The following is a 27,279-nucleotide window of genomic DNA, read 5'->3' on the forward strand; positions in this document are numbered from 1 at the left end:
AATAAATTTCTTATGAAGGTGACACATTCTGCCTGTTCATGATGTGAGTTACATCAACAGTTTGAATAGGGCAATAATTCTTGGACTTGGACTTTTATAAAAGAGTGAAAGTCTGCAGCTCAATCACGATTTAAATGACCGTCGCGGAGATTGCTTTTGTTTTTGCCATGGACTGTCGTTACAAATTCTAGACCAATGCAGTTACCTCCGTGAAGTTGTTTTATTGTTTTGTTTATATCCGTGATGTGTATCTTTCTGCTGGAATCATTGATGATGCTGGGGAAGGGAGAGAGTAAAATTAGTTTTCAGGTGCTCTGTAGGTTCTCATTCACTGGTGACAAATAACAGACAGCCCAGAACACAGGAAAATTAATAGAAAGGGACACTTTATGTTTAAGACTTTAGAGGGTTTAAGAGCAGATAAAAGTTTTAAAGTACCAAAATAACCGAGGAAGATGACATTAACATCTTCAATAGTTTATACTGACACTGCAATGCAGTGTGGTTAAATGATCACCTATATTTTGAGGGAAGAATCCGTTTTCTTACGATACTTTTTTCCAATTTCTTACTTAGTTCATATGAGGTCGCTTCTGAATGTTTGTGTGATGACTGTCTCTGTTCCACCTTCCCACCCTCCACACCTTGTTTTCGTACTAGAAACATCACCAGACTTGCAGTTAATAACTTAGTCCCAACATCGGTTCACCGGTCAGCAGCTCATCACTATGGGCAATTTAAATCTTTTTTGCCTCTATTTCCTTAGTTTTACAATGGTGATGCATTATGAGACATGGTTATGAGGAGAGAGATTGTCGTTACTATTACAAGGGAGGTGCCCTAATTTCTGATACCAGTGGTAATGAAGAAAGGGTCTATCTGCCGGGAGGTAGAGTGGCATTTCTCAAACCTTAATGCACACACGAATCACGTAGGGGTTTCGTTGAAATGAGGTTTCTGACTGAGCAGGTCTGGCGTAGGGTCTGAGATTCTGCATTCCCAGCTTTCAGGTGATGCCAGTGCCCCAGGCCTTGGTCTATACTTTAATTTGTAAGGACACAAAGGATGGCTGTCAAGTATCTGTGTGTGCATTGATGACAAGTCCCATTCATTGGAATACTCAGGCAGTGTATTCTGAGATACTGGTGAGGTTTCTTCTAAAAATTTTGGTCTGTTGGTGTGTGTGGAGCATATCCGTCCAACACCAGAGGATACACATTCATCTCTGACAGAACACATGAGCACGTTCGACTTATTTATACCTTTGACCCATAGCCCTTTTGGGGATCATAACCCAGATATGCCCTCGTCATATACCCTGTGCTCTCAGGTCTATTCCAGTGCCTTGCCTTCCTGTGTTGTATGTTGCAAGAGGTGGACCTCTGCCCAACTTATTTCACAGGGTTCCTTGCCCACCAGCTTCTGGATGGATTTACCCAGTGGGAGGTATTGGCAGGAGACTGGAGAGCAGGAGTAGGGGAGAAGTCAAGGTATTTTGCCCCCTCCTTCACTGCTTTGGGCAATGGTTGATAGGGAGCACGTGAGGCCAATAAATACTACCTGCTATTGAGTCTTCTAATAACGATCCTCTAAAATCCCTTCTGCAATGATTACCTCCACTCGTTTGCTATGAATTTTTGTGCAGGTGCCTTTGCAAAGTGTTGAGCCTACTCTCAGTTACACATTCAGAATCGGCATTTTGAAGATTTAAGGCCCTGGTATTACTTAGGAACTCTTAGCCAAGACTTACTCCCATTTCTGGCTTCCCCTGGATGTCAGTCATCTACTGTTATAAAAGAGTTAGGTAACAAACCCCCTAAAATTTACTGATTTGAAATGATAATCGTTTATACTTGCACAGCCTGTAAGTCATCTGGGCTGTTCTGCTGAGATAGGCAAAGCTCAGAGGGGTTTGCTAGGGCTCTCCTGCATTTTCAGCCAACTGATGGGTTTTTCTGGGGACTGACATGAATTCTAGAAGGCATGATTCACTGGGGCTGCCTCATGACAGCCTACCACACATTCCTTACTAGCTGTGTGGTCTCCCTGTGTGTCAGTTTCCTCATCTAATTATAGGGGGGAAATTGCACAACAAGAATGGACTAAGTGACATATAACACATGTAAGCTTTGAGCTGTGCCTGGTACATAGTAAGACAGCAATAAGTATTAGCTACTGTTAATTTTTTTAAGTATTATTTCTAGAGAGATGGAAAAGTGAAATAGTTTTCCAGACAGTAACAAAACTCTAAAACAGTAATATTTTTAATCTTCTACCTTAATAGATCTTCCCCTCAAGCCCTTCATGAGTGTGTATGTTAGCTGTGCTGTGAAACCGCCAACACACTCTTCCACAATGCCTGATTGATTCTAACAAGAGCATCTGCTAGTCACAAAATTCCAGGCCACCAAGGCTTATTCCTATTTGGGGGATGCTAAGGATTCAGCAAGGGCAAAAATTCCTTGGTGATATTTTTTCTAGTCCATGATTTTCAGACCGCCTGTAATACAACTCTGGATATCTCCCAGTATTTTCTTCCCATGCTCATTTTCACTCAGGCTACCATCCCAGTGGGACTGCCCAGTGTTCCTCCCATTTGTCCCGTGTTGTTCTTTGCCTGTCCTACCCTGCCTGGTCCACCTAGAACGTCTGCCTGCTTTCTTTCTGCATTGCACCACAAATCTCCAAATCTGACTGCTCCTTTATACTCGCAGGAAGCCCAACAAGACCCTTCTTGTCTTCCTGTTACCCTCAAGCCCCCAGCAGCATTTCTCTTACTATGTTCATTACTTTCTACCTCATGTGTATCAGGCAATTTGTAGCATTCCTTTATTTCTTTTTTCTTTTTTTTGGTCGGTTAATCCTCCCCCAAGGATATTTTTTTCCATTGATTTTTAGAGAGAATAGAAGGGAGGGAGGGAAAGAGAGAGAGAGAAACATCAATGTGAGAGAGACACATCTATTGGTTGCCTCCTGCATGTGTCCGGGCTGAGGCTGGAGATCGAACCTGCAACCCAGGTACATGCCCTTGACCAGGAGTTGAACCCATCACCCTTTGGGGTGCGAGCCGCTCCTCTAACCACTGAGCAACACCGGCCAGGGCAATTCCTTTATTTGTTTATACGTCCATGCCAAGTGTGCGCTAGAAAGAAATGAAACTTAATCTTGTTTATCAGCCTCCCTTCTCCCTAAGAGAATTACAATCCTGGCTGTGTTAGGTAATGAAAGATAACATTTATTGATAGTTTACTGTATGTCAGGTACTTTCTAAGTACCTCACTTTGTTAGAAGGAAAATAACCCAAGATTACCCACTATCAGTCTAGAACAAAGCTGAATTCCTTGCTAATCTGGCACATACTAAAGGGTCAATAAATATTCACTATTAAATTGATTGATGATTGTTGATGTAGTACTGGAGGTAGTGATTTTTATAGTGTGAGTATAAAAATAAATTTTTCCAGGCAATCTGCATCCATATATTTAGGAAAAGATAGATATTCCTCCTCAATTTATGTGCCTTGAGAGGGCACCCCTGGCACTAAACTCCTAGGCAAATGCCACCATCTGTGTGATTTCCTTCCACTTGCCAGTGTAGGCACAGCAGGTGCTATTAGGTTAACTTTTCCTTTCACCAGCATCCTCTTAAAATAGTAAACACTTTGGCTGTTGTAAAACTCTAATCCCAAAGTGTAAATTAAAAAACATCTCTCTTTCAGAACATAATGATTGAATTCTTACTGAATCACATTGCTTTGCATTCTGAGACTACTAAATATGGCTTATAGATAATCAAAAAAGAGACATATTATTTGTTAACATCAACTAAGCGATTTTATGATGTAAGAGTAAGATATAAAACTAATTATATTAAAATAACATGAATTTTCACCTTCTGTGATAGCTAACTAACTGACTCAATAGATATATTGTTTAGTACTCTTAATGCTGCAAGTGACAGATTTAAATAATGTCTTCAGGGTTCTGGTTCTGTTTCTTCACAGTACTCTGGCTTCTGCCTTTATGACATTATATCAGTGCTTTCCAAAGGTAAGCAGGTTGTCAAGGTCATTTAAACAAAAACCCACACATTTTGCTATGGTAGGTACACATATACCTTCAGCTCTTGCCATTCCTATACATGCTGCCTGATTTCCAGCTCCCAACACTTGCTTCTCTCTGCCTGGGCGCTCTCTGCTTATTCTTGGATCAGGCCCGAAAGTAGGGAAAGGAAGGCCCCTTGAAAGCAGCAGTTGGTGGGTAAATCCGAGCCCTCTGCCCTTCGGGTATAATAACTCCAAGGTCTGCTTCCTTTTACACCTCCTAGCGCCCTCAGGCAATATTAAGCTTCAGCTGCCCACAGTGGTGAGGTAGGAAGAGGGTGGATGAATTTAAAAAGGCAGCCAACTAATATCCATAACATTGTTTGGACCAGATTTTCTGGCCAATTAATGGCAGTGAGAAGTTGATTATGACATTCCATCAGCGGAACGGCCCAGCTGACCTACGGACTGTGCAAGTATAAATGGTTATCATTTCACGTCGGTTAAGTTTTAGGGGAGTTGTTAGCCAACACTTTTGTAACAGTAATAACTGATATCTGGGGAAGGCCAGAAATGGGAGTAAGGCTTGGCTCCGAATTCTTAAATAACATCAGGGCTTTACAAAAAGGTAAGCAGGCTGTAAAGGTCATTTAAACAAAAATATTTTAAAGGACCATTTATAATAGCAACAACACAAACATAACTTGTCTACAATATCATTCATCTTTATCATTGGTCTACTTAAAATTTGAGAATGAATGTTAGAAATGTAAGTGTGTGCATGAAATCTTAATAGTTTTATTGTTTCATCTGAGTATGTATTTAAAATTGAAATTTTATAAGTAGCTACTGTCTCCCTCTAACTCATTAAAATATGGTATTCTACATTTGCCATATTTTTATACTGAAAATCATATAATATCACCACCATTTTATTTATATATGTTTTATATTTACCTCTCAAAATTTTTTAAAGATTATTTATTAGTTATTTATTGCTGCATAACAAATTACCACAAATGCAGCAATGTAAAATAAAATACTTTTTTTGAAATTTCAAGACCTTCGTGGGTCAGGAATCTGGGCATTGTTGCTTATCTAGATTTTCTGCTACAAGGTCTTCCACAAAGCTCCATTTAAGGTGTCATCCAGGGTCAATGTCTCATCTGAAAACTCAACTGGAGTTCCATCTGCTTCCAAGCTTACATGGTTGTTGGCAAGATTCAGTTCCTTATGGGTTATTGGACTGAAGTCCTCAGTTTGTTGACTGAAGCCGCCCTCAGTTCCTTGCGTATGTGACTCTCCAACATGGCAGTTTGCCCCATCAAAACCAATAAGAGAGAAAGGCTGTTAGCAAGACAGAAGTCATCATCTTAGGGAGCCTGAAGTGATACCGCATCATCTTTCACATAGTCTGTTTACTAGAAGTAAGTCACAAGTCTTGCCTCCTCTCCAGGGGAGGAGACTGCTGGGACACAGATACTAGGAGCTGGGAATGGGTGCCAGCTTCGAGTCTACCACCATAGAGTCTTTCCCTCCCTCTGTTGGCATTTGAAAATGAAGTGCATTATTTAGAATCCTCCAAAAATATTTTTTATATTTGTATATGCACCACATTTTTTAGTAATTAAAATTCTTACTATACCCATGAAGAGCTCTGCCTGTAATGATGTTTTATTGCAAATAGAAATGTCAAAAAATGACACAGTACAGCTATAATTTTTCATCTATAATGTAAATTTAAATATACATTTTATTTGTATAAGTAGAGATTTATACTCACATTTGCTTTCACTATTCACAGAACTTTCATATATGTATATTTTTAAATAACTGGATTACTACTTTGGAGTGGGGATTGCTTGGGGCAGTATTTATTGTGGCACGATTCTCATCTTCCATGTATTTCAAATGACCAGTTCGATACATTTAACATAGCTGGCTACGAGACTGAGAAGAAGAATTAATATTTGTTTCAAACTTTAATCAGGTTCTTATTTGAACAAAAACTTGGACAAAAATTCATGTTTTCCTTTTACATCAGCGCTGTTCAACATGGCAAACACTGCCTACCACATGAGCACTAGAAATGTGGCTAGTCCATAATGAGATGTGCTGCAAGTATATAACACTCACCAACATCAAAACCATACATAACCTAAATGTAGGAAGAGATCACAACAGTAAGTTTTATATTGCATACAGATTGAAATGATACAGATTGGCTATATTAAAGAAAATATATTAATAAAATTAATTTTGCCCGGTTCTTTTTACTTTTTTAATATGTACAAAATTCAGAATTCCATGTGTGGCTTGCATTATGTTTCTAGCGGACAGCATTGTTCTGGATAAACAATGGCATAAGCAGTGGTGAGGGAAGTAATAACCTGGGCATTCGTCTTTGTGTAAAAGAAATTAGATTAACCTTACCAAATATATTAGCCCCTAGTTACTTAGACCTGAGTTACTCTCTTTTGGGGATAGGTTTTTATTCAAAATCTCTGCCTGATGTAACCAACCAACTAATCAACAAGCAAACAAAAACCCTGAAGGGGAAAATTCACTTTCTTGTTCTATTTCCCACACCTAGTATTGAAAAGAAAAACAGTGCAGGGCCAGGCGGGGCTCAGCGGTTGAGCATCGACCTAGGATCCAGGAGATCGGGGCTCGATCCCCAGGAGGGGGCGCGCAGGAGGCAGCCGATCCATGACTCTCTCATCATTGATGTTTCTCTCTCTCCCTCTCCCTTCCTCTCTCTGAAATCAATAAAGATATATATTTTTAAAAATTTTTAAAAAGGGAAAAAGAAAAACAGAGCAGATGCAGAACTAGAAGTATAAGAGAGAGAATTCTTGGGTTGTCTTTGGACTTACTGTGGAATGCTTGATACCTAGAAGATGCCCAACAATTTATTAATTTTGGTATGAAAATCAGTTACATTTTTAGCAGCAAATTAAATAGCAAAATCTGAGTGTTCACTAATTTTCATCACCTAATCAGCAAATTAATACTGCCCTTATATTGCTGTGCCTGTCCTCAGCTCGCTGGTTTAATTAGCAGTGTCATCGGCTGCACCATTATCTCCAAAAGTTTTCAGAACTTCAGAGTTTATAAACCAATACATATCTTCACAGTGTTTCCCACACAGTAGCTCATTTGAGTCTCAAAAAAGTTGTAGGAGGTGGTTCAGCAAGGTTAGCTGGCCTCCTTTAAGATCAGTGTGTTGCTAAGTGACAGGCAGTGCTCACTTTCTCGCTGAACTTTGCATATCAAAGAGGTTTAAAGAATTAACCTTGGAGAGCAGGAGTTAAGACACGAGTATTATATCGTGTTGCTGGTCTTAACCACCAATTTGATATCAAAGCTGCTAGACATCTCTAATAAAGAGAAGTGAGTTTGAAGTTGGTCGATTGATTGGTGATTGAAAGAAATATTAGTTTTCAGAATGAATTCGTTAGAAAACTAAAACAGTGGGTTTATTCATTCAATAAATAATTGAACATTTATTATGTGCATAATACCAGGCTAAGTGGATACTCAAAATGAGTATGGATTACAGTGAAGTAGAAGACAAGAGTGACCTTTTAGTCCTCTGTAAGCCCTCCGTAACCTTATAGTCTAGCTGGAAAGATAATCGAGTGGAGAGCTGAGATGGCAACAGAGGGCAGTAACATGGGAAACGTCAAGGACAGACAAAAACATTCTCAAATATGCTACAGGGGAAGCAAAATGACCTAGAAGCACAGTGTTAAGGGAAGCCCTCATGCACACAGTGTTCCAGTCCGAGGTGGGATTTGAAGCGCACACAAGAAGAAGAACGATTATTACAAATGGGAAAACTATAAACAAAAAATGACAGCAGGACTGGGCCTGAATGCAGTCAGGCAGTCAGTCATGTTAGAAATTGGCAAGACACGTTTCGGGCAGAAGTTTGAAAATCTTTAGCTACCCAGCTAAGGGACCTTCAACCTCTCTCTTCTGAGTAAGAGACGTGGTGGTCGTTAATGATTATTTAGCACAATAGGCCCAGCTGCTTGTAGCATCACCGCACAGCTGGGAGCTAAGTGGCCTGCTGTATTGTTTTCCCCAATAAGTGGTTCGCGGGGGAAGCCTTGGCTCTGTTGGGTCGGTGGTATGGCTCCCTGGTAGAGTATAACAGCATCTCTTGAGGATCAGGTTGTTTGAACATCAAGAAACCCTAGGGGTGGCTCCTTGTTAAACAGTGAGTTTTATTTTAGAAAACTCATTCTGGTGGCCATGCAGAGGTTGAATTATAGCAAGTAGAGACTAGAGGTCTACAAGCCAGTTTGAGATTTTTTGTCCCCAACAGCCTGGATGATGAGGGCTTACGCTAGCCTCCTGCTTTGGGGATGTGACAGGCCAGGCTGGATGTTGAAGACACGTTATGATGCAAGATAAACAGACTTCAGAGTGAATGCAGTCTGCGTGATCAGGAAGGGAGATGAAAGGGGAGTGTGGAGTGCAGGTACTGCAAGAGTGATGGGCTCTGGTCTACAAAAGAGGAAACGGGTTCAGGGAGGTTACCCGACACAGCTGAGGTCCCCTAGCCCCTAAGTGGTAAAGCAGATCATTAGGCCAGGGCCTTTCACCTCTTATGTTATTTGTTTTACTACACTATACAGTGCACTTGACTTCAGTTTCAGAGTTAGGAAATTTGAGGTGAAAGCAGACTGAGACTGGGGAAAAAACGGTAACAGAAATAGTCTTATTTACTTAACTATGAATAGACATTGCAGTTTGTGGAGACTGTAGCAGGGATGTTTATATTACTGAGATGTAGGCATCTACTTACAAGTCATAAATATAAAAATTAGATTTTGATATCAGGACTCTGTTACAGATTTACTAAATTAGATTCTCTGGTGTGGAGCTTAGATATGCAAATTAAAACAAAACAAAAGCCCAGCCCCTACCCAGTAGATTCTGCTTAAGGGTTCTTGTTAGGAATATTATGGTTAAGAAAATAAAACCATTGCTCTATGCAGTGGTTATTGGCATAATTAAAATGAACTTTAAAAGATTTTGTTGGCCCCGCTGCTTTTTTAACTCCGAGGGACACAAAATCCAGATTTGAAAATCACGGTCATACTTCAGAAACATATTTATATTTACCCTGTATTTTTATGTTATTGCTTTCTTCAATTTTCATCACATATTTGTTCATCAATTGGTTTCGATGGACTTCACTTTCTTTCAATCTTACAGATGAGCTTCCTCCCTCCAAAAATCAATAGGAGCCTGCTGATTTTATTTATTCTAATATGAAGGCACATAAAATGGATATGGCCAAAAAAGGTTAAAAAGCAAGCCTGTTTTTCGAAAGACTAGCTCGTCAATTGAAGCAGAAAATTATATTCAGTGCATTGGATTTATGCCTTGTTTTAGTCTTCTCCAACCAATTTAGAAATGCACTTTCTTATAAAATTGCGATTATTACAGATCCTATGCTAAGCAGCTGAAATAACGTCTCTATGCCAAGGTCATATCTTAAAAGTTTGGAAGAGAATATGCTGCAGTTGAATATGAGTTCATGAAGGTGCTCCATAGAATTTCCTGCCATATTTCAGTAACTTAATTTTTATTTTTTTACCTAACATTGTCTTCCTTTTTCCTTTACCTTTGACAATGTTTCATACATATTCATTGCTTGAAAGAAATTAAGCAGACATTATTCTAAAGTCAATATTGAGTCTCCTAATGAAAATGGCTAAGTTAATTAACTAAATGGCAACCCTCACTGAACTTATTCAAAGCTATTTCCCCTTGTGATGTGTTTTCCTGAAGAAATGGTGCATGAAAATTAAACTTTTATCCTCGATCGTTGTGTATCAGCCTCTAAATTCGTACTTTACATGTTCTAACCTGTTGCACGATGAGTAATTGTGAGCTCACCTCAATTTAACGGCAGCAGATCAAAGGAAAAGCCCTGATTTGAACCATAATTCCTGAAGAAAAGATCTTTTGAATGTTGTTCTGTGAGTCAGTGCATTGTTGATATATAGTTGAGACAGAGTAGTTGATAACACTGTGTCACAGAATTGAAATTTGCTAAGAGAATAGAACTTAATTGTGCTCACACAAAATTTGTAAATATTTGAGGTGATGGAGGTGTTAATTAACTCAGTGGGGGGAATCTTTCCACAATATATACATGTATCAAATCATCACATTGTATACTTTAAATACCTTTTTTTAAATATGTTTTTTATTGATTTCAGAGAGAGGAAGGGAGAGGGAAGGAGAGAGAAACATCAGTGATGAGAGAGTCATTGATCGGCTGCCTCCTGCGCGCCCCCTGCTGGGGATCGAGCCCGCAACCCGGGCATGTGCCCTGACCGGGAAACGAACCTCGGCCTCCTGATTCATAGGTTGACACTCAACCACTGAGCCACACCAGTCAGTCCGCTTTAAATATTTTATAATCTTATTTAATTACGCTCACTAAAGCTAAAAAGATGTTTAGAGCACAAAGCTAAATGAGTATTTTTAATGTAGAAAGGTACTTTTCAGTCTTAGAGAGATAACCTCGTATATTACTTGTGTCGATTTGTCTTTGTTTATGCATCCATGAGAAATGATAGCCTTCATAATAAAAGAAAAACTCCATACATTGCAGCATTGCCTATACCAAATTGTTTTTGATGCCGAATAAAATTGTTTTCTATATTCCAAAAAGATATAAATGGAAGTAGGTGTAGGTTTCTGTGGAGTTTGAGGTATATTCCACTTTGGCAGTTATCTTTAAGTCAAAGAAGACAATAGTGAAAATTCAAAATTAGGTATGACTATGAGTATTTCTTTACTAAAAGAAAAATTACATTTTTTAAGAAGCTGACAAATACCACGTGAATCCCTATCTCCCTGGCTGGATCTTCTTTCGGCACCTCTTTACGTAAAAGAGTCAAAAGATAATTTGGACTTGCCTCTAATCTGTCATGGTTAATGAAAACTTGGTTTTTATTGTTGATAGTTGAGGAAACTTTCTTTCATGTTCATAACTCTCTATTGGTGATGTCAGTAAGGGCAACAGGTAGCTTGCACATAAATCAAGGACTGTTTATCTTTGCTTTTTGGAAGAAATGGAAAAACTCATGTCTTCATTTCAGTGAACTCAAGAACAGAACCTAAGAGGAGAAATGGCAAGCAGTGAGAGATTAGGGTTAGTGAAACAGGAAAGGGGAAGGTCCCAGAAAAAGTCCTCCCAGCTTCAGAGAACCCCCTGAGGCAGAGTAAGGAGAGAGATTGGCAACGTGCAGAGGAAATACCTGTCACACCCCAACCGTGCCAGAAGAGATGCCAGCTGCCAGTCTGTTACAGGTGAGATATTTGGGAGCACAGTGGTCTCTGTCTATCCTATTGCTGGCTCTTGGCTTCTTAGTGGTTTCAGGTCCCCTTTTTCTCTAATGCCTCTGAAGTCTACATTGTTGGAACTTTGTCGGAAAGTATCCCCGTAGAATAAGTTTAGTGCTTCGTACGACAGTGCACAAAACCCTCCCAGCCTAACCCATCTGCCACCATTTTATTCCACATTTCTGTCGTAACTAGGGTTGCAAGAATTAGCAAATCAAAATTTTAAAAGTCCACATTTTTTAGTACAAGTATGTCCCAAATACTGCCCAAAAAAATCACTAAAAATCACATTGTTTACTTGAAATTTAAATTTAAATGGGCATTCTGTTTGTTTATGTTTTTAATCTGGCAACCCAAATCGTAAATAACTTTCCTATTCCCCACACACTGTGAAGCTTGGGCCAGTATCTGCCCTTTTCATGGGCTGCCCAGAATGGCTTTTGCTAGTTTAACCATCAACATACAACTCAGATAAGGTCTACTCTGTGAAACCGCCCTTCCCTCTGCCACTTGTTTCTCTGTTCTCCCTCCAGGAGGCATAGGCCCTCCAGACTCCATGCCTTCAGAGTTCTTTGTGTTGGTCTTCATTAAAGGACTCATCACTTGGTAATTTAATTATGCAGTTAAAAGTCTTTCTTGCCTTCCTGAGTAAGTGCTCAGGGAAGGAGGGATTGCTTTACCTTGCATACTCCTCTGGCATATCAAAGGCTCTAATTTTTTTAACCATTACTCAATTCAACAGATTGCTTAAATGATTGAAAGCAATTTCAGAACTTGTTTTATTTAATTTCTGCTTGACCTGTGAAAAATATAGAAGTTAATACAATCTGGAATTCTGAGTAATTTATACAGAAGTAATGATTAAAAAAGCAAAAAACAACACGTGACTTCAGGTTCATAGCTCTGTTTCGAGCTTCAGTTTCTACAGACATTGGGAAAAGTAACAGTATCTGTTGTTTTCAGAGTCTTATCACAATGGAAAGTTAGAACTGTTGGTCCAACAGAGGTGCTCTAAGGGGCAAGCTGTGTGTGTGTCTCAGAAGAGCATCTCCATGCTTCACAAGCAGCCCCTAGAGAACAAATCAGGAATAGAGAAGTTCGGAGCAAGTTCTGTGTTTGCCTTTCAAAGGAGTGTTTCTTTTTCTTTAAATTCACAAACACATTGCCCGGCCGGGCGTGGCTCAGTGATTGAGCATCCACCTGGGATCCAGGAGATCGGGGGTTCAATTCCCGGTCAGGGCACATGCCTGGGTTTTTGGCTCCATCCCCAACAGGGAGCGTGCAGGAGGCACCTGATCAGTGACTCTCACCATTAATGTTTCTATCTCTCTCTCTCTCCCTCTCCCTTCCTCTCTCTGAAATCAATAAAGACATTTTTTTTTTAATTATTTTTAAAAAGTTATAAAAACATGACTGGCCACTTAGTATTGGTAATCGCACTAGGTCCATTACACAAGTTATATGGCAAGAATCCCGGCTTTGGGGGAAAGATGTTTACCCTGTAAATAAATTAATGAAACACCATGGCACTTGATTGTGTTTAGCATGTATCCAAAATTGCTTGGTTAGGCTCTGTTATATTTCTCATTATCTCACTGTGAGGAAAATTAAGCTTACATCTGCTTAGAGTGACAAGGTATCCCATTGTCATGGGATTTTCCACACTTTAGGCCTATGTCACAGGCTCCTAGTAAACTCTCAGAAGCACCTTTTTTGTCCCAGACATCCAGGTGTCAGGCTGACACAGACTGCGTCTCCCTTAAACTCAGGGACACACTAGTTTCTGTTGTCTGCCAGAGATGAAATGTATTCATAGACCGTTCAAGCTGCATTTTTCAGTTGCGAAAATGGAGTTCCAAAGATATTCACTGAACAGTTCCAGATGATACAAATCAAGGCAAAGGTGGCGTTAGAACCAAGGTCCCTTGGCTTCCAGTCCTCTATTACCAACACTCCCCGTCCCCGTGCAGTATCGATTCAAATCCCCTGACTCCCATTTCCCGTTCCCAGCCACACGCTTCCCTCTTTCCTTCCCTGGGTTAAGCTGCTCAGCCCTACCGCAGAGCAAGCCAGCGCCAGGCTTCCTCCTCTGAGACCCAGGAATGGCCCCCAGACCTGCAGCTCTCCCTCTCCTTTCCCCGGGCTCTCATGTAACAGTAGCATTACCCATGAAAGAGTGGAGTTGCCTGGTGTGCAGTCCGGGGGCCCAAAAATGTGGACAGCAGTGATGAGCACATGAAACTGGACGGCTCTGGCTCCCAGGCACAGTGTGGTCCCCTTGGGGGACCGTGCCCAAGGACTTAGCGTGAGAGCTCAACTAAACGTGGAAGCCAGAGGATACGGAGATGGAATTAACACATGAGGTTGCTTCATCCCAACAAGTATAGGAAACATTTTGGGAACAGCTGGACCCATCCAAGACAAGACAAGCCAACAGTTTGGTGCTCCTTCAGACCGCTTGCTTAAAATAGTTCTTTGGCACTTTAGTAGAGTCAAGAAGAAATTGATTTTCTATTTCTTATAAATCTTACCTTTTGCTTTTTATTAAAATAAGGAAATTAATAGGTGAACTAAGTCACATGCCTTTTTTACATATATGGATTTTCTTCCTTTTAATGGTTTTCTGTCATTTCTAGATGCATAGCATTATTCCATACCAATGCTGTCCAACAGAAATATAATGTAAGCTACATATGTGTTCTTAAATGTTCTAGTAGCACATCGAATAGTAAAAATAAATAGGTGAAATTAATTTTAATAATATATTTTATTTTTTTCAATGTGTCTAAAATGGTATCATTCTGATATTTTGATGAGTATGAGATTATTATTTTTTGCCATCTTGTTGTACTAAGGCTTTGAAATCCACTGTGTATTTACATATACTCCCCATCTCTAGTTCAAATAGCCCATTTCAGGTGCTTAGGAGCCACATGTAGCCAGTGGCAAGCATGTTGACCAGCCAAGTTCAGTGCTCATCAAGGCTAAGAGTCATTTACAGGATATAATAACAATATTTTTAAAATTTATTTTTCTGGCTTTTATGCTGGCACATCATTTCCATTTTTTAAGTTTCTTGTTCCACTTTCTTTCGCTTTTTTCTAAATTGTACAACTTCTGGGAAAGCAAATGAAAGGATTTTAAAATTAAATAATAATACAGAAAATTCTACCTTGCTCAGCATTGACCACATGCAATATTCAGGCTCCAAATTTGAGCTGACTGCCATTGCAGGCTTCAGCTAGCTGGTCCCAGGTGGATGGCCAACCAAACCAGACATTTGCATATACTGGCCACAGACTTAAACAACAGGCCAGGAAGGTTGTGGATTTAAAATATATATATGTCTGTCTTTATTGATTTCAGGGAGAGGAGAGGGAGAGAGAGAGAGAAACATCAATGATGAGAGAGTCATTGATCAGCTGCCTCCTGCACGCCCCCTGCTGGGGATGGAGCCCGCAACCCGGGCATGTGCCCTGACCGGGAATCGAACCCCATTCACCTGGAGCCTAGGTCGAGCCATGCTGGCCAGGCCGTTGCAGATTTTTAAAATATTTCCAGTGAGGTGACTGTCTTGTGCATATTCAAAGTTACATGAGGAGTTTGTCAAGAAGACATGAATTAATGAATGCTACAATTAAAGGTTTTTTTTCTCATACATTGAACTCCACACACCGCCTCACCAATCTGCTCCTTAAAGCAGCTCTGGGATCTGGGCAGGGAAAAGACTTAGAAGGAATGGAGGTTGAGCCACAACTCCTTGGTCCCCTAGAGCAGGTGTCAGCAAACTCTGTAAAGGCTTTGCAGGTCAGGTTTCAGCAGCAACTGAGCAGTGCTGCCTTTATAGAGCAAAAGGGGCCATAGGAAATACGTAAGTGAATGGGTGTGGCCATGCTCCAGTGCTACCTTATTCAGGGCACACATTTGAGTTTAACATAATTTCATATAATTTTTGTGTATCAAATGTCTTTGGATTTTTTGTCAATTACTTAAAATGTAAAAAGACATTCCTAGCTCTTAGACTATACAAAAACAGGTGATGGCTGGATTTGAACCATGAGCTATAGTTTGCTACCTCTGTCCTAGACTCTTCTTGAAATGGCCTTATAGTAACATTCCTGGCAGAAAACTAAATTATTTGGCCCTGACTTCTACCTGGATTTTTCATTTTTCCCAAAGAAATTAAATGCTTATTCTCTTCTCCAAATTTCTTTCTGTCCTCTTTTCTCTTCTGACTAGCAGGAAGAGAGCACCCACCTTCAAGTTTTATGCCCTTTCCTCATATTGTCTGTACTCCTAATAAAAGCTTCAGCTTAACATTTGCCAATGGCATGTCCTTTCATTGTTGTGTTCAGAACCCATAAACACCCTCCCTACACATCACCATTTCCAGGAGTAGCTATTCTAGATCATGTTATTATTTTGTCAGTAAGATTAAAACTCCCAGGCATATTGATTTTCTTTATTGTTAGGCATGTTTCACTAAGCAGGCAATGCAATATACATTTATTTCATAGTATAAATAACAATAATGCATCAATTTGCAACAATACAATATAGACTATTACACAAAGAAAATATAAATGTGAGTTATGTCCTTTTTTACAAAATACTTTTTTTTTTAATATGTTTTTATTGATTTCAGAGAGAGGAAGGGAGAGGGAGAGAGAGAGAAACATCAAGGATGAGTCATTGATCGGCTGCCTCCCACATGCCCCCCACTGGGGATCGAGCCCGCAACCCGGGCATGTGTCCTGACTGGGAATCGAACCATGACCTCCTGGATCCTAGGTCGATGCTCAACCACTGAGCAACACAGGCCAGGCTACTCTTTAATCTTGATGATTTCATTCAGAAGAGAGCTAAGGAATAGGATTCCCTTTCAACGTGATTTTCTCTCTTATAGGGAATCAGTTTTGGAAAACAATAAACTTTCTAGCAGAAAATGTTGCGATTAAGAGCAGCAATTCACCGTCATGTTATCAAAACTCTCAAATTTGTGCCCTGGCCCATGTGGCTTGGTTGGCTAAGGGTCATGCCATGCACCGAGAGGTTGCTGGTTCGATTACCAGTCAGGCACATGCCCAGGTTGTGGGCTCTGTCCCCCTGGGAGGCGTGCAGGAGGCATCCTATCCATGTTTCCCTCTCTCCGTCTCCCTTCCTTTCTCTCCCTAAAATCAATAAAAATGTATTTTTTTTAAAAACTTTCAAATTTGTGTATATGTTTGAACACTCCTGGAAATTATTTTCTAAAATATTCTGTTCTGCTTTAAAAAGAGTTCATGAGGATTAATAAGCCTTTTAGATACATCAGTCCTGAAGCGAACACTGTAGTGTGGCTCGCAGCACTGTCCAATATAACCTCTTGCAGCAGTGGATATCTGCTTAGTTTTCCTTGAATTTTGATCAAACAAAACAAACATACACACACACCCCGAAAAAACAATGTTTCCTAAGAATCCAGAGGACCCTTTTCTGTATCTGTCAGTCTGCTGCTAAGGTGAAGTGTGTATGTGTCATAAAAATTACATTTTAGTGTCTTTGTGAGTTTTATTGTCCTCAGGGTTTAAACAGCATGTGATCAAAATCACATTATGTAGTAAAGAGTGTGTGGGTAGATGGATAGTTAGGTGGGTGTAAATCCCAATAAAATCCATTTTAGAAGATAAGTGATTCCTATTGAAGTTTGGGCAAATCAATTCCCCTAATTTACTTTATTTGTCTAATGCCTCTAGGAGCCCTTATAGGGCTTGTTACCTAACTTTATTAGGGTAGGTTTGAATTAAGATGAATAGTCAAAAAAGAAGGATTCTTTTTACCATGGAGTTAGCTGCTTATACTGCAAACTAAGAAATTAATGAACAAGAATACTGGTCGCAAACACCAAGGTTTATTTAAAAGCCAATATGGGTATGGTATGGTAATGAGGGCTGAGTTCTCCAAGGACTGCAAACCTATTTATTGAACATAAAATTTTACTGACTTTGAAATCTCCCCAGAAATGTTCATTTACCTCATCATGTATTATGTATTTCAGATCTTTAGCAACAATAACAAAATTCAGATTGGTAATGAAGTGGTTATGCAATGAAACTAATATACACTGTGATTTGATACAGGAGACTTGGGTTTCACTAGTATATTCACTTAACACTGGAAGCAATATAGGAAATACAGATCTTTAAACATTGTAAGTAATAACCACATGCTTTAAAGAGAAAATCCACTTACTTTTCAAGTATAATCCTAATTACTATGCCATTGGGGGGGTGACTGTCCTAAAAATGAATTGTAATTGGCCATTTGAAAATTGTATATGGATTTATAATTTTTAAATGGCTGGTGGCGTGTAACCATAATGTATTTTTTCAGTTTTATGGTCATTATTAAATTTCCAGAGGGAAAGAAAATAAATGACCTCCTAGTGAAGGATATTTTACCATGAGACCAGTTGTAAAAAATTATATAGTATTGTGCCTGAGAATATATCTTGCCTAAGTTCCAGTTCTCTAGTAGCTTTAATTTACTGAGGTTGAAAAATACGCAAGGTGAAATGAGGTCTCCAAATATTTCATACCACACATATTTTATCCAAAGGAAGATACTGGTCTACTTGAATCATTTAATCAGTATTACTAGATTTGGGGAGGTTTTTTTAAATGTTTGGTTGATAGCAAGAGGGTATTTGTTTAAAATGCATTCAAAGTGTACTGTTACTTAGCATTTTTCAAGGTGGAAGGTTATACTTAGCCATACAATGGGCAACTTGAATCAACTCAAAAAGCAATAGATTTATAGATACTGTATAGGATGGTGGCTGGAAGAAAAATACTTACTAGGTAAATATTCACTGAATTAATTGCATGGGCAGTGTTCCTGCCAATGCTGTAATTAATGCATATCTAGCCTTGCGTCTAGCTCCAGAATCCATGACATCAACATAACTAACAAAAACATGTCAAGAATTGAGCCTTCTAGTGTGTTGTTAGCTTTCTTGACTGACCAGATCCTACTGTGTTCCTCTAATCACATTTCACCAGTCCAGCTGCCAGGCAAGAACTGTTCTTACTGTTGTTATTGTAAGAAACATTCAAACCTGTGAATTTTTTATGAGTTTATTTGAGCTGAACTGTGGACATATGCCGGGGAGCAAAAATCTCAATGGGTTGAAATAATGCTCCGGAAATAGCAGTTTTGCACCTTGCTTTGTAGATTACAATCAAAGAGGGGGACTTAAGTGGGTTACAGGATATCCATTGTTGATAGATCGGGGACACGGGAGAGGGCAAAGTGGGGAATCCTCTTTGATTGGATAAAAAGTAAAATGGTAGACACATGCTTCTTTTACGTAGGCGGGTGCAGGATAGTTAACAGTCAGCAGTTAACAAGATATCAATAAGAATGAGAGGATTCCTGGTCTCTGTCCTGGTGCACTGAGGGCCCGGAAAAAGGGGAAATTACTTTGTTTGGCAAAGACCTGTGTTAATCAGGTGTGTATCTCAGATGCAAAAGACAACCAACTGGCTTAGTTAAGGTGAAAATTAACATTTGTTAGGAGAAAATACCATCTCAGAACATGGCTACTAACCATAAACTTCTTATGTTTAAAAATTTTTAATTTCAGGCCATCCTTTGTGGTTAGTTTAGGACTCTGAGTTTGCACGGCCGCCAAGCAGATCTGCCCTGAGCTTTTCAGGTTTAGCATGTGGCCCCTAGAAATGCAACATTGGTGAGAACATAAGTACTCTGAAGAGAGTTCTGCTTTAATTTCTCTCTTCCCTGTTCTATTAGCAAATGATTGATTGCTTCATGCAATTGTTCAATTAACACATGCTAGACCATATAAGAGAAAACGGTAAGGGTACACAAAGTTATAAAATTCATTTGTGGCTGAATGGGTGTGGTGGTAGTGTGTGGGTGTGTGTTTTCAAGCTTTTGGGGAAAGGCACAGGAAGAAGATACAAGTTGAACAGGAATAGTTAAAATAAAGCAAAAAAAAACACCAAAACAATAATTGGCAGGGTCTGTTGGAGTAGCACAGATAATAAATGCTACAGAGTTTATTAGGAAGGCTAATTATTTCCATCTGAGGGATCAGGCAATTTTCTTTGAGGAAGTGGCACTTGCATTACCCAAAACATGAAGCATAGGGAAGGGTTTTTTATGTGTTAATTAAGAAACGAGGTCTTTTATTCAGGGAAATGAAGACATTTCAATGGCAAAGTACAATGACAGGGAAACAGAAGGAAGAAAAGTCAAGGGTCACACCAGGAGCAATGGGGTCACTGTTTTGACCAAAATGCAGTTTTGTTATCAAAAAGATGTGAAGGGTGGTAGATAAAGTCAGATTGTGGAGAGCTTTTTTTTCTTTTTTTAAAGGCAGGCTAAAAAACTTGGAGACAATTGGGATTCAGTCATGATTTAAGCAAGAAAATAAAACAAGTGGCAATTTGGGAAGTTGAATTTAGGAGTTATAAGGACAATGGGACTCTATCATCCCACATACATTCAAAGTTATGAAGAAAATTATAGTAATATCCAATCAGTACCTAAAGGAATTAGAAGAAATGCTGTGAAAGGAAGCAGACTTGCTTTTGTACTCATATAAGTGTGTTTTCTCAGTCATATGGCTAACAGGAATGGGAGACAAAGTGGTCCAGTGGGTAAGAGCATGAGCTTGACATCTGAGGTTCAAATTCTAGCTCATTTACCATTATTGGCTGTGTGACCTTGGGCAAGTCACTTAGCCTCTGTGTTTCAGTTTTTCATATGTAAAATGGAGACAATAGTAGTACCTACATAATAGGGTTGTTATTAAATGTTGGTATGTAAAAACACTTAGAATAATGTTTGGCATATTATAAGTACTACACAAATATTCTATTTCCATAGAAGAAGTGTACATGTGTGCCTGTATTTAAGATAGCCATTTTCATATTAAAAGTAGTTCATATTCATTGCAGAAAAATTAAAAGCACAACTAAAAAAAGATGGCCTATAACCCAGAAGTTGCAACTTTAAAACTTGTTCCATCAGACATTTTTCCATATTGCTAAATATACATCTAGATCACTTTTTAAATAGCTACAGGGTATTTCACTGAATGGATGTCCATCATGGTTAACCCATACCCTTTTGGTTAGTATATTTTGCATTTATAAATGAGGCCATGGCAAACGTTCTTGTAGTTGAATATATGGACACCTTAGTATTGCATTAACAAATTATTAAAAGTAGAAGTTCTGGACTAAACATGAGACTATGTTTATATTGGGATATATTCTGTAAAACTCTACCCTACCCACTCCCAACCCCATCCCCATCCCCATCCCCGAGGATGTTATCATTTACTTGCTTATTAACAGCATATGAGAGGGCCCAGTTGCCTGAACTATTGCTATTGTATGTCTCCACTCTAGTGTAATACCGGACAGTTTTTAAAATATCTGCTGAGTAAGTGGGCGCAATATTACACCTCAGCATTTGCATTTCATGTCTATGGTTGCTAGTCAAGTTAGACAGTTTTAAAAGACTTAGAGGTCAGTGATAATTCTTCTTTCAGGAATTGTCCGGTTTCGGTCCTTCATTTCTTTCTCTTGAGTATTCACCTTTTTCCCGTTGATCTGTGAGAATGGTTTTATCCTAAGAATCTCTGTTAAATTATTTAAGGTGGATTATTTTATTTTTGGTTTTGAGTGTTCTTTTGCTTGTTTGATTTTTTTTATGTAAGGAAGTTTTATATTGTTATGGATTTAAACCTATCACTGGGTGGTTTTTAAATCAAATTATACGTTTTAGATGAAAATTATAAGAATATTTACTCATCATTATTTTTATGGTTTTATATTTACATCTATAAGTTCATTCCCCTGATATGTAGCTCCGAATTACTTGAGATAGGAATTGTAAAATTGAGTAAAATGTTTTTCATTGTTGACAGTATTGCAGATGTCCCCCATTTCCCTACCTTTGCCCCCCTCTGCCCAGCACCTCCTCCTCCCCAGGACTTCTCCACTTTATTGTCTGTGTTCATGGGCTATGCATGTAAGTATATAAATTCTTTGGTTTATCTCTTCTGGTCCCCCTCCCCACTCTGAGATCTGTCAGTCTGCTCCATGTATCCATGCCTCTGTTTCTATTTTGTTCATCAGTTTATTTTGTTCATTAGATACCACAAAGAAGTGGGATCATGTGATATTTGTCTTTCTCTGCCTGGCGTATTTCACTTAGCATAATACTCTCCAGGTCCCTCCATGCTGTCCCAAAGGGTAAGAGATTCTTTTTTTACAGCTGCATAGTATTCCATGGTGTGAATGTCCCACAGCTTTTTTACCCACTCACCTACTGATGGGCACTTGGACTGTTTCCAGGTCTTAGCTATTGCAAATAGCGCTGCTATGAACGTAGGGGTGCACATATCCTTTCTGAGTGGTGTTTCAGGATTTTTAAGATATATTCCTGGAATTGGGATCAAGGGGTCAAACGGCAGGTCCATTTTTAATTTTTTTGAGGAACCTCCATACCGTTTTCCATAGTGGCTGCACTAGTCTGCATTCCCACCAGCAGTGTACTAAGCACATGATCTTACTTATATTTGGAATCTAATAAACACAATAAACTGATGAACAAAATAGATCCAGAGACATGTAAGCATGGAACAGACTGACATCTCCGAGGAAAGGTGGTGGTGGGGGAGCCAGAAGAGATTAACCAAAGAACATATATGCATATGTGCACAACCCATGACACAGACAATGGTGACATAGGCCCAGGGGGGTCAATGGGAAAAAAAAGGAGGTATCTGTAATACTTTCAATAATGAAGATAAATAAATAAATAAAAAATCTACATGCCAACCACGCTTTGTATTTTTCTAAGCAACCACCTTCCCAGTTTAAAGAGACCTGGCCTCTGGCCCTAGACCGTCGGGCTAATGGCCTCAGCCCGTCCCCCCTTAGCGATGAAAGCGTGAGAACTGTTGCTTATTTCTGGAGCCCTCTCACCGTCATTCCCAGGAAAAGGGCTGCACACGGTTTTTATTATGTGTAGTAATCTTTATTTTGTCTAGGGCCTCTGGCCATTTAGTGGGGGAGGGGGAGGGGAGGGGAGGAGGGCCCGGGAGCAGGGAGCCCCGAGCCCCCCGTGGGCCCCACGGTCACAGTCCCTGGAGCAGCAGCAGCAGCAGCAGGCTCAGCGCCAGGGCGGTGGCGGTCCCCGCCGGGCCGCCGGGGGGGCGGGGGGCCCCGTTGCACAGGTCGCCGGAGCAGCAGGTGGAGACCATGTTGTAGGTGGCGCCCTGGTAGAGGACAGGCTCGTCCCGGCGGCCGCACGACACGGCGAGCATGCAGCCCTTGTTGGTGACGCGCCCGAGGCCGGGGAGCACGCCCTGGCCCGTGAAGCAGTCCTCGTCGTCGCCGCAGGTCATGGGGACGCCGGGGCAGGTGGCCGACTCGGTGAAGTCACAGAAGATGCACCGCTTGGCCCCTGTCGCGCCCCGGGGCAGAGCCGTCAGCAGGACCAGCAGCCAGCCGAGGCCCATGGCGCCCGGGACAGCCCCTGGGGCGGCCTCGGTCCCCAACGCCCGGGTCCCCCTCGGGAGCTTCTTGGTGACCGCGGCTCTCGAGTCCCAGGGGCGCGGAAGCTTCAGCGGGACAGAGACCGGCGGAGGCGGCTGCCGGCGAGAGTCTCTGCGCGGGAATGGGGTGACCTCACAGAGCCCCGGGGTTCCACTGGCCGCTCGGGGTGAGGTCACGGGGGGGAGGGGTGTCACAATCTGGGGGCGGGTTGGCCCGCTGACCCGAGGGAGCGAGGACATTGCCACCCCACTGAGGTTAGAACACTGGGCCCAACACTTGCCACCCTGGCCACTAAGTCTTCTGCTCTGCTGGGTGCTGGGTGCTGGGTGCTGTGACTGCCCAGTGCCCATGGGGAGCCCGTTTCTCAGATGGGCAAACCAAGGCTCAGGTGGAGAAAGTGACATGTCAAAGGCCCTAGAGCAAGGATTGGAGCCCAGGTTTACTTAATTCCTAAGAGGGCATTTATTGAGCACCGGCTGTGTGCAAGACCAGTGTTAGATGCTTTCAGTAGCAGCCACTGCGGTGGCAGGACTCAGGACGGGGCTCAGCACAGCTCCAGGGCTGCTGGCGCCGGGCACTTCCAGGCACCTGCAGGGGGCTCCCCCCATGTTCTCTCCTTGGGATCTCTCTGTGTATCAGCTCCGCTCTCAGAGGAGCAGAGGGGCCCAGGGGGCAGGCACAGCCGGAGCCTGGCACACAGCAGGCGCTTAACAAATGGGGTCATTATAGGAAGCAGCTGAGTCTCAGAGCAGCCCCTGTGGGTGCCAGACAATGAACTCTGTCTCTTTCCAGAGGGGGAAACTGAGGCATCCCTCAGCGGGAACAGGCAGAGCCCAGGATTAAACTCAAGTCTGAGTCCAGATGATAATTTAAGTATCTTAGCGTATGGTCCTCATGGGGTAGGTACCTTGATGGTGCCCATTCTACAAAAGGGGATGTTGAGGCCAGAGTGTGACAGGATTTTCTTTTGTAAAATTTTAAAATTATTTTTGACGGTATTACTGATGTCTCCCAATTTTCCCAGCTTTCCCCCCTTCCTCCCAGCTCCTGCCCCCCCAGGCCTTCCCCACAGTATTATCTGTGTCCATAGCTTATGCAAGTATGTATATAAGTTCTTTGGTTAATCTCTTACCATCTCCCTCCACCCTTTCCATCTGAGATCTGTCAGTCTGTCCCATGCATACATGTCTCTGGACCTGTTTTGTTGGTCAGTTTATTATGTTCATTAGTTCCACCTATAAGTGAGATTATTTTCAGTCAGCGTAATGTTCTCCAGGTCCATCCATGCTGTGGGAAAGGGTAAGAAATCCTTTTTTATAGCTGCGTAGTATTCCACAGTATAAATGTCCCACAGCTTTTTGATCCACTCATCTGCTGATGGGCACTTGGGCTGTTTCCAGATCTTAGCTATTGTAAATTGCGCTGCTATGAACATAGGGCTGCCTATATTCTTTCTGATTGGTGTTTCAGGGTTTTTAGGATATATTCCCAGAAGTGGCATCGCTGGGTCAAACGGCAGTTAAATATGAAAGGTTCAGAATTCAGCATTTATCATTAAATTCTTTGGAAATCATGCTAATTTATTATGTAAATGGTGACTTTTTTGAACTGACAATTTGATCACTATAACCACTTATTTTATCCATGTCTCTCTTCTAAAATAAATGGCCTTCAAAATATACAAGTTACCTGTTACAGTTATATAATGGTCATTTAACCATGATTTTGGATCAATTATAACCCCAAAATTTAGATAATGACCAATCTAATTTATTTTTTCAAAATAGATTTATGTTTATGCATCTTATTTATATTATTTCATGTTAAAGTTGGTTTCTAAATGTGTATCTCATCAATAAGTATTTGTATAAATTATTCTTACAAAAAGGAAAATTTCTGAAAAGTATATTTCAATACCCCATTTGTCAAGTAATATGTTAGATTTTGACAGATAGCAGAAAGTTTATTTTGGGAAGTAAGAGAAAAGAAAGAATAGAATTTGGAGTCAGGAAAGCCAGGTGTTTAATGCTAAGTTGTTTGTTTTTTTACTTACTAGTAACCTTAGGAATAGTATTTATAGTTTTGAGACTTAATTTCCTCATTTGTTAATTGAGGAAATAATATACATTTTATAGGATTATGGGTGAGATTAAGTGAGCCAATATAAGTAAAATCTGTCATACTACCCGAAGCATATTGTAAATCTACGTTATAATAGCAATTTTATTGCTAATATTTTGGAGGGATAGCCAGCTACTCAACCAGTACTGTGCATTTATTTATTTTTATTTAATATTTAAAACATACAAAATAATACTCTTTCTCTGTAACTTTGGAAAGGCCAAAATATATTAACAACTAAATAAAAAATCTGTAATTGGTAACACCCCCCCCAAAATCATGCTTAATAATTTGGTGCGTGTATTTCCAATCATTTAAAAATTATGTACATGTTCATGTGTAGATACTGATATGTAAAAAATACACAGAAAATCAAAGACAATTTATGTGTAGTATATACTTTTTTATTAATATGTCATGAATATTTTTCAATATAATAGAATGTTTTTCATGATATGTATATTCATGGATACCAAGAATTCCATTATATGCTCAAAGGGACAGCAGGGTGGGTGGGTGCGGAGAGATTAACCTAAGAGTTTATATGCATATGTGCATAACCCATGGTCACAGAGAGAAGTGTGGTGGAGGCCTGGGGGGAGGGGTGCAGGGGGGAGGGGATTAATGGGGTGGGGGAATGGAACATTTGTAATACTTTCAACAATAAAGATAAGTTTTAAAAAAAAAAGAATTCCATTATATGGATGCACTTTATTCTACTTGGGGAATTTTGTTTCAGTTTTTCACTAGTATAAGTGACAGAATTGATTGAGATTTCTTGTCATGTGTGTCTCTATGTATATCTCTGATATTCGCCTAGGAAAATATATAGATGTAAATTTTTGTGGCTGAAAAGAATGAATACTTTTAAGGTTTTAAAATGTTTTCATGTAATCTTTCAAATTGAAGGATAAGTGCCTAGAGAAGTGCACAAATCATAAGAAGTTGATGGATTTTTAAAAGTTAGCATAGCCGTGGTACTAGCATCAGGATCGAGAATGAGAACATTAGCACCCTAGCAGCTTTGCGCAGTGCTTAGATCATTGGCCCCAGGGACTGAAAGGTCCCTGGCTTGACTCTGGCCAAGGGCTCTTACCTTGGCTGGGGGCTCGAACCCCCACCCGGTAGAGTTGCATGTGGGAAGCAGCCAGTCAATGTGTCTCTCTCACATCGATGTTTCTTTCTTTCTCCCTCTCTCTCCCTCTCTCTCTTGCCCTTTCTCTCTCTTCCTCCCCTCCACTCTCTCTGAAAAGCAATGGAAAAAATACCTCGAGTGAGGATTTAAAAAAAAAAGAATTAGAACATTAGCCCAGGAGCCTCTCTCATGCTCCTTCACAGTGGTTAACCCCTTCCCAGCTATTGTCTTTGTCCAAGGATAAGCACTCTTCTCACCTTTAACATCTATATTGATTTTTACCTGCCACTGAAATTAATATAAGTGGAATCATAGAGCATATGCCCTTGTTTTTTTAATTTTTTTAAAATATGTCTTTATTGATTTCAGAGAGAGGAAGGGGGAGGGAGAGAGAGAGAGAGAAACATCAATGATGAGAGTCATTGATCGGCTGCCTCCCACACGCCCCCTGCTGGGGATGGAGCCCGCAACCCGGGCATGCGCCCTGACGGGGAATCGAACCTCGATCTCCTGGATCCTAGGTCAATGCTCAACCACTGAGCCACGCCCGGCTGGGCTATGCCCTTATGTTTGATTTCTCCTATTGAACATTATTTTTATGAGATTTTTCTATGATAGTGCATGTCTCATAATCCTGTTTCTTTCTTCTCTTTACGCTATTCCACTGTGTGGATTTGCCACAGTTTATCCATCGTCTTGTCGGTAGACATTTGGGTTGTGTCTAGTATGAGGCTGTTCTGAATAATGCTGTTATGCTGTACATGTCCTTTAGTTCATATATGTACACATATCTTTAGAATATACTTGGAAGTAGAATGGCTGGTTTAGATGATATGCGGATATTTATTTGGCTTTGCAAATAACACTAATTTTCCAACGTGGCTGTACCAATTCACTCTCGCCAGTGCTGCATAAAAGTTTCACTTGGTCCATGTCCTCATCAAGAGGATATATTTCCAATCTTGTTCCTTTTAACCACTCTGATGGATGTGAACTGGTATCTCATTGAGTTTTAATGTGTAATCCTCTAA

The 27,279-nt window shown here is 40.4% G+C and overlaps 2 protein-coding genes across 2 annotated transcripts in view; one reads left to right on the plus strand and one right to left on the minus strand.

Moving 5' to 3' along the window:
* DMD (dystrophin) overlaps window positions 1-27,279 on the plus strand; it is a 1,831,916-nt gene that overhangs the window by 1,154,733 nt on the left and 649,904 nt on the right. The gene's annotated exons all lie outside the window — the stretch shown is intronic.
* Window positions 22,572-22,955, minus strand: LOC107534445 (sperm acrosome membrane-associated protein 4-like). The gene has a single exon (XM_016209549.2). It carries the CDS (start codon window positions 22,953-22,955, stop codon window positions 22,572-22,574), a length of 384 nt encoding a protein of 127 aa, XP_016065035.2.

The sequence above is a fragment of the Miniopterus natalensis genome, chromosome X (genome assembly GCF_054644295.1).
Source record: "Miniopterus natalensis isolate mMinNat1 chromosome X, mMinNat1.hap1, whole genome shotgun sequence".
In the NCBI taxonomy this organism is placed as follows: domain Eukaryota; kingdom Metazoa; phylum Chordata; class Mammalia; order Chiroptera; family Miniopteridae; genus Miniopterus; species Miniopterus natalensis.